The 14838-nt window shown below is 50.2% G+C and overlaps 7 protein-coding genes across 7 annotated transcripts; 4 read left to right on the plus strand and 3 right to left on the minus strand.

Moving 5' to 3' along the window:
• Nucleotides 1–68: 68 nt before the first annotated feature.
• Nucleotides 69–1361, minus strand: BGZ61DRAFT_452167 (uncharacterized protein). The gene has a single exon (XM_046245924.1). The coding sequence runs from the start codon at nt 1264–1266 to the stop codon at nt 424–426; it is 843 nt and encodes a 280-aa protein (XP_046104239.1). The 5' UTR covers nt 1267–1361; the 3' UTR covers nt 69–423.
• Nucleotides 1362–1797: 436 nt separating this feature from the next.
• On the minus strand, nt 1798–2352 carry BGZ61DRAFT_452169 (uncharacterized protein). Its single transcript, XM_046245925.1, has one exon. It carries the CDS (start codon nt 2294–2296, stop codon nt 1964–1966), a length of 333 nt encoding a protein of 110 aa, XP_046104240.1. The 5' UTR covers nt 2297–2352; the 3' UTR covers nt 1798–1963.
• A 1412-nt stretch (nt 2353–3764) lies between these two features.
• BGZ61DRAFT_452174 (uncharacterized protein) lies at nt 3765–5255 on the plus strand. The gene is made up of 2 exons (XM_046245926.1): nt 3765–4272; nt 4336–5255. Exons 1-2 carry the CDS (start codon nt 4093–4095, stop codon nt 5077–5079), a joined length of 924 nt encoding a protein of 307 aa, XP_046104241.1. The 5' UTR covers nt 3765–4092; the 3' UTR covers nt 5080–5255.
• Nucleotides 5256–5813: 558 nt separating this feature from the next.
• On the plus strand, nt 5814–7958 carry BGZ61DRAFT_532666 (uncharacterized protein; the record flags this gene model as incomplete). The annotated part of the gene is made up of 9 exons (XM_046253893.1): nt 5814–6264; nt 6316–6362; nt 6421–6461; nt 6523–6716; nt 6769–7100; nt 7175–7519; nt 7572–7703; nt 7754–7872; nt 7931–7958. The coding sequence occupies 9 exons, from the start codon at nt 5814–5816 to the stop codon at nt 7956–7958; spliced, it is 1689 nt and encodes a 562-aa protein (XP_046104242.1).
• A 1297-nt stretch (nt 7959–9255) lies between these two features.
• Nucleotides 9256–11170, plus strand: BGZ61DRAFT_494085 (uncharacterized protein; the record flags this gene model as incomplete). Its single annotated transcript, XM_046250735.1, has 4 exons — nt 9256–10206; nt 10300–10372; nt 10498–10651; nt 10687–11170. 4 exons carry the CDS (start codon nt 9256–9258, stop codon nt 11168–11170), a joined length of 1662 nt encoding a protein of 553 aa, XP_046104243.1.
• A 429-nt stretch (nt 11171–11599) lies between these two features.
• On the minus strand, nt 11600–12985 carry BGZ61DRAFT_506299 (chaperonin 10-like protein; the record flags this gene model as incomplete). The annotated part of the gene is made up of 5 exons (XM_046251862.1): nt 11600–12126; nt 12247–12507; nt 12564–12659; nt 12727–12766; nt 12845–12985. The coding sequence occupies 5 exons, from the start codon at nt 12983–12985 to the stop codon at nt 11600–11602; spliced, it is 1065 nt and encodes a 354-aa protein (XP_046104244.1).
• Nucleotides 12986–13589: 604 nt separating this feature from the next.
• Nucleotides 13590–14805, plus strand: BGZ61DRAFT_494087 (Aldo/keto reductase; the record flags this gene model as incomplete). The annotated part of the gene is made up of 4 exons (XM_046250736.1): nt 13590–13603; nt 13653–13819; nt 13883–14212; nt 14288–14805. 4 exons carry the CDS (start codon nt 13590–13592, stop codon nt 14803–14805), a joined length of 1029 nt encoding a protein of 342 aa, XP_046104245.1.
• Nucleotides 14806–14838: the final 33 nt, after the last annotated feature.

The raw sequence follows: 14838 nt of genomic DNA on the forward strand, positions 1-14838 counted from the left end.
CCGATTTTTGATGGCATGAAATGATAACAGCTCATGGGGCGGTTATTCCCGGATCCCAGTCAATGATGGGTGTTTCATTGGCCAAGAAAGGATTTGGCTCATTAATCCATGCATGAATAGCGACCCTTGTCATTTGCAGGGTTGATTGCAAAATTAATACGCGCATTCTTCATCCACGGGTCTGCCCTCTATCATGTCACATAATATGCCACGACTCAAGGATATGGTCTTGTACTTTATTACCCAAGGTATGTTGCAGCGTCTTGTCGATTTTGGAATGGTACACTTTGGTTAGCTAAAGCTTGTGGTACGGTGTCCTACGCAATTGGTTGAAGGGATGCAGCAAATCTGGAGAGCGAAAGAAATTCCGATTAAAACCAAGCTAGAGACATCCACCACCATTCCATCTTAGCGACCACACTTCTAGTAGCGGTCTACAAAGGTGCTTCCTGTTCGGCTTGTGTACGATGACGCATCATCGTTACCCTTGGATCGCCGCCAAAAGGCCAATCCCTTAAGCCATCCGAATCCAAAGGTCTTTCGCTTTGGCACTTCCCTTTCACTGCCGTAGCCGTAGCTTGGCGGGGTCCTCCTGTTCTCATGAACATAGATTCCTTGGTGCTTTGGAGGAGGTGTGTGGCATGCGCAAATACAGCAGCCGCAGCATGCCTTTTTGGGAACAGGTGGTAGTGGTAAGGGAGGTCCAGGTATACCCCGCATGTTGGGCAATTCTCCCTCTTCAAGCTTGAGGGTAATGCCAATGAGCTGGGCATAAATTTCCAACCGGGTGATGGGAATTGGAGTCACGGCAATTCTGTTTCTTCCAGCGGCGTGGCACATTCTCTGCCTGATGACATCCAGCATCTCATCATCATGGGCGCATTTCGGCCACGAAGGCGCCGGTGCTGAGGGGTGATATCTGACAAGGTCCGAGCAAAGCGTCTGCAGTGTGTCGATGGAAATGTCCAAGTCGTCGGGAACCATAGAAGAAAAGTCGTTGTTGGCCATTCCCTTGGGAGGGTAGGTCAGATCCGTCTTCTGCTTCACTCGGCAGATGCGCAATGCCAGCGAGTCCCAGGTCGGGTTCAAGCTAGCAGGGGCGAGAGTGATGCCATGGTTGGCTTCGAGACGCCTGACTCGCGTGTTGAGCTCAGCCAAGGTGCTGTTTTCAACGGGGTCAGGGAAAAAGGCGTTATTCCTCCCTTCCAGGTTGGCGATGATGCCTCCAAACTTCATCTGCATGACTCGAGACTCTGGGTAGGACATTTTGACTGAAGAAGGATTGTTGAGGGTGAAAATACCCCGCAGAACACTTGGGATGCCCACGCTTATACTTGGCCGCAGACTTTTCCAGCTTCAAGTTGTGGGGGCCAGGCAGCAGTCAGCCCGGCATGATGCAAGTACATGTATCACACGATTCTCACCAACAGCCCAATCAGGAGTTGGCCGGTCAGCCGCCGAGTCACTAGTGGCCAACTGTCGTTGCAGTCACATTCTCGAGGTGGTATTATTCGACGACGTGGTGGGGAAATGCAACCTGCAGGCGAAAACGAGGCGAACGATTGCCTGGTGGTCCGCATGCGGCCGTTCTCGACGAATTGTCGTGCAGAGTAATACGACTGATGCAGGGTGATACGACTGATCATTGAGCGTTCTCGGTGAGGACTTGGTGTGGCTGATTGAACAATCGACCATCAGGTTGCCTATTTGTTCCTGACCAAAATGAGCACATTTATAGATTTATTGAGGCTCCGCTGCTCCTCTGACGGAAGTCTGACCTGTGGGGAAGAGGAAGCTCCAATATTTAATTAACTGATCGTAGGAGATCGTACAGTGATCTGTGCCTGCACATCTCGCAAATGTAACGATAAGAAAGCGGGCGGAAAGTCACTTGTTTCCTGTCGCGTCTAACTATCCAATCCCTCCTCACTCGTGAATCTTGAGCGAGCAAGTTGACCTCATCTCATTGCGCCCATAATTCTCTCTTGGGCCAAATCTTCTTGTCCATTACATCTTTAAAAGAGCACCGCGCGTCGAGTCTGCTATACGGCCCGCCATAGCTTTTACTGTTAAGGATGAACAGCTCACCTCTCTTTACAAAGAAGAGATTCGCAGCTCTACCTGGAATCAAGACGTTGCCAATCAAGACGCCGCCCGGAGACCAAACATAAACACCATCTCCGCATCCACTAAAGACATTCCCATCCATATCGCACTTGGTACCATCATGATAACCATTGTCCGCCATAGCAAAGAGTCGACGGTTCAAATGGTTGTCCCTAGTATGTTGCGACATCAAATGCGTAGCTAGACTGTGTCGGCCGGATGCTGGAAAGCAGCTGGATCGGTTAGTAACTTACATTGTAGATGCTCTGGCATAGTGTCACGACCCGTGCATGGCTCGGATAGCCACAGGGCGGTCGGGACTGGCAGTAAATATAGTACCCACAAATTTCAACCAACCACGTCGGGATCACTGGATCGTCGCTACGATCCTACGATCCACGCAACTATATAGACACCTGAGAAGTGCACATCCAGTATGAGCAGCTACTCAGCTATCAATACAACTTGGTTACCTCAATCACCTTGACTCGCTACGCATCACTGTGTTTGACTATTACCAGACGTAACACCTACTCTGTAAGTGACGCCCTAACCGCTCTGCTAACATAAACCTACGGTTTATCCACCAGCAACCAGCCTTCTGCCTACCCTAGACCACGTCTACGGCAGACCAGAAGACACGACCGTTACACATAGCTCATACTCCCATCGCTCCAGATGGAATCTGTATCGGTAATATACCCTATATATTGTGTTGCTTAATAAAGTGAATTAAAGTACGATAACTCCGATATATGTTAACAGCTTTTTTACAAAATCTTTATTTATTAAGCTTTAGCTAATAAGAAGTATTTTAAAATTATTTATTTTAGCAGCAGGAAGGGACGGAAAACAACACCCAACTCATTAACTTACCCTAGGGGAAATACACAGAGAGTCGTCGCACAGGCGTCTTGGCCGGTCAGCCCGAAGCTGCACCAGATTACGCGTATGAGGTCGGATCAATCTGAGGCTTATGTCTCCTGATAGGGAAGCATCTCATGAGATAGAATATCGGGTCGGTCGCAGGAAAGTTCGCTGGCAAGGCATCAATGGGGCCTGCGGCAGCCCGATATCTGAGGGAGGTTGAAGACGGAGGTTGGACAGGGAGCGTAGTAACGGCAAGAAGGCTCAAATAAATCTCTTAAAAATAAAGGCAATCAATTAATAGACTCCCTAGCAGCCTCGAGCCCTTCCGGCCTCTCTGACTTCTAGGAAGAATCTCTGATGAAAAGAAAAAACGATCATTTCCCCCAGTGACGGCACTGACCTCCCCTTTTAACCCCATCCGGGTCACCCTAGAGACATCCCCGCTAGCGACCAGCTAGCCCAAGTGTCCCTAACCGCCTGTCACATTATATTTATTTATAAGTTTCTAAGAATCTTAAGAGTTTTAATAATTATAACTTATTTTTATAAATATTTTAAAATATTTAAAATATATTAAATAGTTTATATAAAGTCCCTTATAATTTAAATTTATTACAAAGAAAAATAAACTATTTAATAATATTTTTTTTTTTAAAAAAAGAAAAATTTAAAATTATAATATTAAATTTTAGCTACTATTAAAATAATAATTTATATAATTTAATACCTAGCTTAATATATATATAATCTTTTTAAATTATTATAGTATTTATTAAAGAGATAGCAACTTAATAACTAAAAGCTGAATTTCTATCTACTGTATTCTAAAGTATCCTCCCGATAAATTCCTTAGTTCTAATTACTAGCAGCTTAATTAAATAAACCTTGCGCCCTCGCTTAATATTTCACCGCCAATCGTCTGAGAACGTCGTCTCCCGTTCACTAACTGCTTACGTGAGGGGGTTAATTACTGTCTCACGGACAGCACTGCCTCAATGGGCCCCTTGATCAACCCGAAACTGCGGGATTAAGAGGTTGACAGTTTCATTCAGCATTCTTCAAAAACCTTGCCTCTGGAGACGACGTACTGGCAGCGATTAAACTGGAAGCGTTGGAATGCCTGGGAGAGAAACAAACCGAGATCCGCTACAGCCGATGCTGCTTGCGGCCACTTCATCTGGGAGCGTTCCCTCTGAGCCTGAGATCCTGGCCACGTTTGATCGGCTGGTCAAGGATGATGTGATCCAGTACGACTACTCGTATGCAACAGAGACCCGAAAGATCAATGGAATTCATGTGAGCGATTGGGAATCCCGATTTGTTTGGGTGCGGCCCTTGTGCTGATCTTCAACACCGCAGTTCGAATTCCGCATCTCCAAAGCCCTCGAGAACAAGCCTGCCACCCCTCTCTCTGTGGTTCTGAATGGCTCGACGGGAGAAAATCCGAGACCAGGTAGCGATATCAATACAATCGGCACCGAGATATGCAAGCTGGGGACTGCGCACTTCCTCGCCTTCAACGGCTTCGCTTCATATCGCCCCCATTACCTGCTTCTCACCGCCGACGGCCATAGAAGACAACGGGAGCCGCTGGACATTGAAGACTTTCGCGCAATCCACGCATTGCTTAACATGAATGGTAGTGACCATCTCATCTTCTTCAACTGCGGCGCCGAGGCGGGGTGCAGCAGGGAACACAAGCATCTCCAGGCCATACCCAAGGAGTCCTTTGACGGAGCGCCGTGGTGCAACCTGGACCAAGCAGAAGAAACCCTGCCGTTTGCCTACTACGAACGCAAATTAGAAGAAGACCTAGACCCAGACGTTAGCCTGATTATATACAGGGAGGGCCTGCAACAAGTCGAGCGCGCCTTGAACCGGAAGACTACCAAGGAGGGCGGAGCCCCGCCGCACAACATGATCATGGATAGGCACAGGATGGTCATGATTCCCAGGAGCAAGGCTGGCATCGACCCTCTCGGGGCCAACTCTGGTGGAATGCTGGGCATGATCTGGACAAAGAACGAAGAGACGATGCAAAAATGGCTGGAAATCGGGCCACAGAAGATCTTGGAGGCCGGAGGTGTGCCGAAGTCTGAATAGGCATGTGCCATTGGGAGCTGAGAGGGGATATGATCCAGACTGATGATGGCAGATATATGAGAGTCTGATGAGCGCTGCTCGAAATAGCCACAGCTTAATTCGCATTGTCAAGTCCACATAGCGGCGCATGAGTTTCTTACTCTCCAGCTTTCAATAAGGAGGATCGATATTTACCATGGAGTCGCATAAACGGCCTTTGGTTTCTTATTCGTTGACAACCAAGCCAGCAGTGGCACGTAAAAGGTACTTGCAAGGGCCGAAAATGCACAGCCAGAATGAGATTATTCGAGGAACCCGCTGGGGGGAGGAAAGAAAGAAAGGAAGCAAAAACGTGGTCGGCTACGAAGTGTTGATTGAGTCATCGGAGACAAACAGTCGGTGAGTGGGTGACGGCTGAAAGATGACCAGCCTCAGATGAGCATCGCCAACTCGCGACATGTTGGACGGTCACTGGATCCGGCGAGGCGATGCAATCCTGCAGGTAGAAAATGAGGCGGCGCTGAGGCGGTGGCGCGAGCTGAAGCTGTTTCGCTGGCTCGGCGACATAGGCAACCATCGATGATACAGACGCGCATGAAAGTGCAAAAGAAGGAGGCTGTCCCCACCAGATCGAGCACTGCTGAGCCGTACAGGATGCGGCATTTGCGAGCGGCTGAGCGGCTGAGGCGGCCGATGACCCGTTGGAGGCCACCACCCCTGTGCAAAATCAGGCTGCGAGGCTGTCACGCCTCATTATGAGAGCCTCTTCATGCGAGGAAAAGGGCCGGTTTCCACCATTCCATCTCAAGGCCTTCACCGCTCTTCACCCGCAATCAAGGGCATCTGCCATGGAACTGGACCATCAAATGAGCCGAGATAAGGCTCATCGGCTGCCAGAACAGAACCCCACTGTTCGCGGCACAGCAAACAAGTCATTCAGCATCCCCAGCCGCGAGCTCTCCAGGATTGACTCGACAGGCTCAACCTTGGCCGACGATAAGCCCCAGCGCTTGAAACATATTGACTCGGGATTGACTGCGAATTCTATGCTGGATGATTCACTCTACGCGCGCCCTGCCACGTTGGACTTGTCGCTGCATCCTGGACTTGGCCTTTTCGGACTGGACGTGCTTAACAACGAAGCAAACTTCCTCCCAGACTCTAGACTAGATGTGTTGACCGTGTCGGGACCCGAAAACAGACTCGGTAGGGAGCTCGCTTATGAGGACAATTCCCGTGGTTAACAGACGCCTCTAGCATTTCATACCGACCAGAGCGATGCACAGGTGGAGGCGACAATCGATGTATGTCTAATGCTGAGTTGTCTGGGTTTCTGTTCGTGCCACCGTGCTGACAGATCAGTTCCTCGAGTCAAGCACCGGCAGTCCAGCTCTGATAGTCATGTATAGCAGATCCCTTTCCAAACTATTCGCGTCCTCATGTGGCTGACACTTCATCAACTAGATGCGTCAAGCTTGAGGCAGACCCCAATGCATCGTTTGAGCAAAAAGCTTGGATGTCAAAGTCGCTCGCCAAAAAACTCTTTAGTTACTACGATATCCACGCCGGGTTCTTGCTCGACCTCGTCGGACGTCCAAATTATTGGTCCGCCCTGTCCCAGGTGAAGACTGATCCAAGGCACCACCAGGACGTGTTTGGTGACTCCGGTCATACCAGCCGTAGTCGTTGTACCATCTAAAACTTGCACAGAGCTCTTCTGCCAACATCCGCGATGGCACCAAAAAGGTCGGTACGACAAGGAGAAGGGCGCCATGCAGGGCAATAAGGCGCCCTGCTCTCTCTACATGGCCTACTCCGTCGCCACCGATACAACCGTTTACCTAGTCGTTGCTCCGGACGATGGCATCTGGTTCTCTTTCGTGGATCTCATACAGCTTAGCCCTCCCAAAGACGGCCACACCTTGGTGTCGGGAAGGGAGCTGGCGACGAGTCCTTTTCTTGTGCACTCGATGGTGTCCAATATTGCATTTGAACAAGCGACCATCTACGCTGCCGACACACGCATTCGATTAATGACGCAGGTATAATACTACCCTTCAAGAGATTATTACGTTAGATCTGGGCATGGCTGTATCTGTTCCTGACACAACTTTAGCTCAAAAAGGTCAATGACTACTCCGACAGCCAGGACCTGGAGAACATGCAAACTGAAGATATGCATGACTTCGACTCCCGCAAAGAACTATCTAGCATCACCCGCCAACTGTATTCAGTATCGCAGATGATAAATACCGGACTCGGGAGCGCTAGTTCGGCTGTAAAGCTGAGTGTCAAGCTGCTCGAGGCACACACGCAGTTCTGCCAGCGTACGGGGAGAGGAGGGCCTGGGACATCCGTCAGCCGTACCCACACAGCGCTCCAATACGTGCACGATGCGTATCTTTATCAGCAAAGTTGGCTCGAGCAATACAAGACCCGAAAAGAGACAGCCATGGGCTTTGTTAGTTTACTGACCCCATATATTAGAGGTCCCAGGCTAACAATGGGTATAGGTGTTCAACATGGTCACGCAAGGGGACAGCTCCCTTGCTCTAAGCACATCTTATCGAATGTCCCAGGACAGTTCTTCAGTACATGCAATCACAGTCCTCACCATGATCTTCCTTCCGGGGACCTTTACGGCAGTAAGCCTCTGTCTCTTGCCTGCTCTAGATACCGGCGCTAATTATAAAAGACACTATTCTCCAGTGTTGCCTTCCGAGCTAGCGACTCTGGCGCAACTGAGATCACAGCTTGGTTAGCACCCTTTGTCATTGTAGCGATAAGCTTAACTATCACTGTGCTTATCATTTGGTATTTTCGCACGAGGATCAGCGAGTGGTCTAAACTGCTTGTTATACCACTGAGGCAGCGAGGGCAGCGACGACGAGGGCGTTTAGAAACGAGCGCGGCAGAGATTGTGTAACGAGTGACGAATTTAGACATGGAAATAGGCAGTCTGAGGCTCACGTGTTATGAGAAATGAATTTACTGTCGCAGGGGGCTCTATGACCCAGCAGATGACAGCCAGCCCGTAATATCCCGGATTTCCTGATGATATCATCAACGCGACGCCGGTGCTTGACGGCTGCGCGTTGCGGCACGATAAAACTGTACTACGTGAAGCCCTGCTTCCGGCCACTATTTTAATCCTTCTTCTGTATCGCTTGCATCTGGCCTCAATCCTCTGACTACAGAGAGTTGTCCATAATGATGATCCACAACACCAAGAAACGTCAGGCTGCGATAAGGATGGAATGGCCTCCCTTCCCGAACCAACTGCCTCGTCTTGATATACGTCTTGAACACAAAGAGAGTTGTGTGATGCGAATGCATAACGCAGATAGATTATTGTCGTAGCTCTAAGCGCCGGTCTGCCCTACTACGATTTAATACAAAGTCTGCAGGCAAGCCATACACTTTCAGCTACTCACTGCTGCAACCTTCCGTGTCACCTCACGACTTGGGCAAGATACTACAGTCAATGATTCCCCATATCCCTCAATACCCTGCCACCTGCCGGGATTCGGGATCTGAGTAAAGCAGGCTACAATAGCTAGACCCTAGATTCCCTTACCACCTAGGATTCTCTATCTGCGACTACGGGCAGCGGAGTAGGTAACCGCTGTATCCAGTCGGGGGCGTAGGCGGAAGTATGCCGCACTGACTCACCGAAGGAGTGGCCTGGTTACTACTCTACAGGGTGACGCCGGGAGACAAGTCCGATGGCGTCTTTCCGCGCTTCCATTTCAGCTTTGATGCATGACCTTGTCGGGGAGATCGGCGGAGATGGATAAGTATAGCCCCTCTTTTCACTCCTTCTGGGGTCATCGGGGAGATAAACAGACTAAGAAGTGGATTCTGCGGGGAAACATCTGACCAGGTTCAATTTCGAAAACACATCAACTTTGGAGAGAAGTTGGAGCCAACGGATCTCCCCGATGGCGCTAATAACCCTGCACGTCACACTTCAAGTCTGGATGTTTTCATTTGGGACATGTACGTTGGTGTATGAGTGGAAGGTTGTAGACAGACCAAGTAAATGCCCAAACTGTCGTTCGGGAGAAGTGTATATATTATCCTTTACTTGCTTTCCACCCCTCGATGCAGCATTCTATGCAGCTCTTCCTAGATTCCTCCATTTATCCTGAATTGTCAAGATACCCTTCATCATACACTCTTAATCCGAGCTTCACTATGCCCTCTTCATTGAAACGTGCGGTTCGCATCGGTGGCTCCTCTGGAGCTGTGACGGATCGCCATCACGCCCTTGAGCGTATCGCCAAGAATGAAAACGTCGACGTTATCCACGGTGACTGGATGTCTGAGTACAACATGTCCAAGCGAGGCGCCGACAAACACCTTGCTAAACTCAGTGCTGCCCCCACCGGTGCCTTCGAGCCCACCTTTATTGAATCCCTTCGCCCAGCACTTAAACACCTCGCCGCTAAGAAGATCAAATTCGCCTGTAACGCTGGAGCCTCTGACCCTGCGCTACTCGCTGCCTTTGTTCGCGGCATGATCAAAGATCAAGGCCTCGAGTTGAAAGTGGCCTGGGTGGAGGGTGACGAGGTGTCGTTGGATATGCTTAAGGAGCAGCAAAAGATCGGCAACGGCCTCGAGGCGCTTACTACTGATAAGCCGCTCGCGGACTGGGATTTCGAGCCCATCTACGCTCAATGCTACCTCGGTGCCTTTGGCATCGCCGCCGCCTGGTCTGCGGGTGCGGACATTGTTCTATGCGGACGTGTCGCTGACGCTGCCCCCGTGATGGCGGCCGGGATCTGGTGGCACGGCTGGACCCGCGAGCAGTTCGACCAACTGGCTGGTGCGTTTGTGTGTGGTCATTTGATCGAGTGCAGAAATTATGTCTGTGGTGCCAACTGGACCGGCTTCAAGAGATTCGGCGCCAAGGTGCTTGATTTCGGATTTCCTATTGCCGAGATTGCGGAAGATGGCTCATTCGTGGTGACCAAGGAGGACAACACAGATGGCTGCGTCACCATTGAGACGTGTAAGAGTCAGCTTCTGTACGAGATCCAGGGCCCCTGGTACTTTAACAGTGATGTGACGGCCGAGCTGCGAGATATAAAGTTCGAACAAGTCGGCACGGATCGTGTCAAGGTTACTGGCGTAAAGGGTCTTCCCGTAAGTCCATCTATTTCACTGTTTAGATGAAATAGGAGCTCCTTGCCTCTATCAGTCATCTTCCAGTCCTTCGGCACTCGCTAACACCTCTAGCCACCACCTACAACCAAGGTCTCCATCACTGCCACCGGTGGCTACCAAGCTGAAGCGCATTACTTCGCAGTCGGTCTCGACATCGAGGAAAAGGCCGCCATGCTCGAAGCCCAGCTACGCTCCCTCCTCCCCATCTCTGCCTACCCACCTTCGTGGTGCGCACCAACGGCCGCCCACCCCTGGATCCTCGCACTCAAGACTCTGCTACCTGTGATATTCGCATCTTCGCCCAGGCCAAGAATGTCGAGGACCTGTCGTATGAGAAGTTTCTGCGCCCTATCATCGACAACATTATGGCTGCCTACCCCGGTGCGCAGTTTGCCTGCGATACAAGACAAGGCGAGCCGAAGCAGTACCAGGATTCTGGCCCGCGCTGATGCCCCAGAGCGCTGTCCAACACCGCGTGCACATGGAAAGTGGCGAAATCATCGAAATTCCTAGCCCAACTGTCACAAAAATCTTTCCTCGCCATCAGCCCTCCTACAATACGGACTCGCCCGTCGACCTGGCCTCCTTCGGCCCCACCACTCTCGCGCCGCTCGGCTACATTGTGCATGCTCGCTCCGGCGACAAGGCATCCAACTCGAACTGTGGCTTCTATGTCCGTCACGAGGATGAGTACGACTGGCTGCGTAGTATCCTGAGCATAGACAAGGTCAAGGAGTTGCTGGGTGACGACTATAATGGAAAGCTAGTTGAAAGGTTTGAGCTGCCGGGCATTTGGGCTGTGCACTTTTTGTTATTTGATCATCTGGATAGGGGTGTGGCGAGCTCGAGCACGTACGACGTGTTGGGGAAGAATGTGGCCGAGTATTTGAGGTGTAAGAGAGTAGAGATTCCGAAAAGGTTCCTAGAGAGAGGCAGGATTTGAAGGAAAGAGTTATGGAATACGATCCTATCGTTTACAGTCCTGAAGTACATTTCTAAATTCATCTTCATTTACTATCTGTTTCCAATGTTAGTTGGCGGACTTAAGTAGGTTCTTGGGATGATATAGCCTAGATTATCATAAATAATTGATTACGTCCAGTCGGACGTTTAGCTCCATCACCACTTGGGTAGTGTCGGTCTCAAGGTATACGGAAATCATTTCACACCGCGATTCTCCTACCAAGGGCCTGCTACATCAAACCGTAAATTGGTAATGGTGGTTCTATTTGCTACAAGAGGGCATATCAAAAGAACTATAGCGTACTATTCACTTGCCTACATATAAAATCACAAAATCATCTCAATCTGTATTTATTAATGATACCAAAACAATCCCAGGTCGGCAACTCTCCAACGCCTCCTCCGTTCTTCAATCCTCAATCTTAAAGATCAACTTGCCCTTCATTCCAGGGTCATGGTAATCCTTGATCAACTTCTCAACATCGCTCAATTCATAAGCCCTCCTTTCCACATGAATACCCTCCCGCTGCACTGTTGCCAACATCTCACTGTTTGTGCTCGGCTGCCCCAGACACCCAGCAATGACGACGAGATCTGTCGAGATGAAGACACTGTATGGCAGTGGGATCGGCTTTTCCGGTTGCCCGACAACGACGAGAGTGCCGTGCTTCTCTATGATGTCGGTCGCAAAGGCAAAGGCGGGGAGGGCGTCAGTAGAGACGAGGGCAAAATCGACGCCAGTGGCACGGAGAGAGGGAACGGTGGAGGACGAAAAGGCCGTAGAGATGGCTTCAAGAGCTGCAGGGACGCCAGATTTGGCATTCAGGACGAGATCGGGTTGGAGCCGTGGCGGGAGTGTGGACATTAGGGCGAGGGGCTCATCTCGCGTATCGATCGCAACGACTTTATAGCCCATCACTTTTGCGAATTGGACACCTGGTGATGTTAGCCATTGCTCGTGCATTCTCCCGACCCAGCTACAAACAGATCTGCGTAGGTCGAGTATGAAATACCATTCCGGAATTGTGTACGAGTGGTTCAAGAGACAGAACTTACCCAAGTGTCCCAGCCCACCCAGTCCGATAATAGCCACAATGCTCCCCGTTGGTATTTTTGCGCGCTGGATGCTATTGTACATGGTAGAACCAGCGCACATGAGTGGTGCCGCCACTTCAAATGGCATGTCATCTGGGAGCTTGACTGTCCATAGCGGGTCCGCAATCATGTATTCGGCCATGCCACCGCCAATAGTTAGACCGGAGAGTGTGTTGGAGATGCAGTAGTTTGTAGAACCACGGAGGCATTCACGGCATTTTCCTTGGATAGTCAGAATAGCGTTGAGACGTGGGAAGATTGAAAAAGACATGACCTACCACAAAGGTCTCTGAAGATTCCTACGCCGACTCGATCGCCGATTTTGAAGTCACCTTTGACATCTGACCCGATTTCACAAATCACCCCTACGTTCTCTGTTTATCGGCTGTCAGTTAAGGAGATACTATCGGTTGGCCTCTATCGCAGTTGGATCTCACTAACCGTGTCCAGGCACCATAGGTAGTGCACTGTTGAAATCCCCCTACGGAAACATGCAATTAGCAATAGCACTTCTTCTAACTCTTTGAGCAGCATGACGGAATAAAGAATTAAAACGAACCTTTGCAGCCATGAGTTCTGTGTGGCAAAACCCCGCGGCTTTCATCTTGATGAGCATCTCTCCGGGCTTTGGTTTTGGGGTTGGGATATCGGTGCGGTAGACATATGGTTTGTTGAATTCCTCGATTACAATGCCACGCATTGTGGGGGGGATCATGGTGGTCATGGTGAGTTTGCGTATGTCTTGTCCTTCTGAAGCTGTCGTTCCGCAAATGCAAAGACCGGGTGGTTGCTGGAGGATATTAACTATATGGACCAGAACTAGACAGAGCAGAATTAGACAGAGCAGAACTAGACAGAGCAGAGTAGAATGGTGAGTAAGCCATGTCTGAGAATGCTCCAGGTTCATGGAGAAACGATCTCTGTGGCCTAAGATGTGGGGGATCTACAGACGGCATGTCTTCGGACGTCCGAAGCTCCACTTGCCGAAACTCCCCGATACCCGAAATTCCGCGGAGGGATATCTGTATGCATGAATCCCTGACAAGCTCCCCAACCTATGAGCGCTAATCCAGGCTGAGGTTAGATTGAGCATCCTTCGGGTCTTTCCCCGGCTCAATCCTAGACATTTTCTACCCCAGTTCAAATATGGCCGGGGGAGGGGAAATATCCTGACATGGACTACCGGTATGTAGTACATGTAGTACATGAATCAACAATATACTCCCTTCTCTCGTTCCCTAGCCTGATATCCTCTTCAACATTCAAACGCCTCTTGGTCTATAATGCAAGTCTCAGCTACCGTCATGGAGTATCAACGGTCTCTCTCCTCTCCTGCTTGCATCTTTCATTCATACTAAAATTCCCAGCTTAGGAAAATCGGGCCTCAGGGTCTCCAAAATCATCCTCGGATGCATGTCGTACGGCTCACCCCTATGGGGCGCCTCTAGCTGGGTTCTTCCAGAGGAAGAGTCCCTCCCTCTCATGAAAGCCGCATATGATGCCGGGATTAATACGTGGGATACGGCAGACGTTTGTATGGTCACCCTGCGTGTTTCATATTAAAAGTGCAGAATAAGCCTGAGTTAATTCCCTTTAGACTCCAACGGCGAATCTGAGAAGCTCGTTCACACCGCTATGGAAAAATACTCCATCCCTCGTTCTAAGGTTGTCATTATGACTAAAATTTTCGGTGTTGTTGATGAATCTGACATTGCCAATCGTGTCAACAATCCCGCGCCCAATGAATGGGTCAACGAGCATGGCCTGTCCCGTAAACACATTATGACGGCGGTCGAGAACAGCGTCAAGCGACTGGGAACATATATCGATGTGTTGCAGATTCACAGGCTGGACCATGAAACCGAGAGCGAGGAGATAATGCGTGCCTTGCATGATGTCGTGCAGTCCGGACAGGTGCGGTACATTGGTAAGAGTCCACTCTCTATCGTCTCATTTCTCTCCCATGATCTTGAAAGAATCGAGATTAACAGGACGCAAATAGGTGCCTCGTCCATGCGCGCACACGAATTCGCTACACTCCAATACACGGCCATCCTCCACAACTGGACGCCTTTCATCTCCATGCAGCCATTCTACAACCTCCTATACCGCGAGGAAGAGCGCGAGATGCTGCCCTTCTGCCGCAAAACCGGCGTAGGCATCATTCCCTGGTCGCCACTCTCGCGCGGCGTCCTCGCAAGGCCGTACCCCGCCGACCCGACCGCTGGGACGACCCGCGAGCAGTCGGATCAGGTGCTGCAGGCGCTGAAGGGACGAGAGCAGCAAATCGACCGTGAGATTGTTGGGCGCGTCGAGTCCGTGGCAAAGAAGCGTAGTGTGAGCATGGCCATCGTCGGCCTGGCGTGGGTGCTATCAAAAGGGTGCTGTCCAATTGTCGGGCTGGGGAGCGAGAAGCGTATCGCGGAGGCAGTAGAGTCGCTCAAGTTTGTGTTGACTGAAGACGAGAAGAAGTACTTGGAGGAGGCGTACCATTCCAAGGAGGTGTTTGGACATGCGTAATTCAGTTTTATTCATACAAGATTATAAAATATT

Source organism: Ilyonectria robusta (assembly GCF_021365365.1).
Source record: "Ilyonectria robusta strain PMI_751 chromosome Unknown BGZ61scaffold_10, whole genome shotgun sequence".
NCBI classification, from domain to species: domain Eukaryota; kingdom Fungi; phylum Ascomycota; class Sordariomycetes; order Hypocreales; family Nectriaceae; genus Ilyonectria; species Ilyonectria robusta.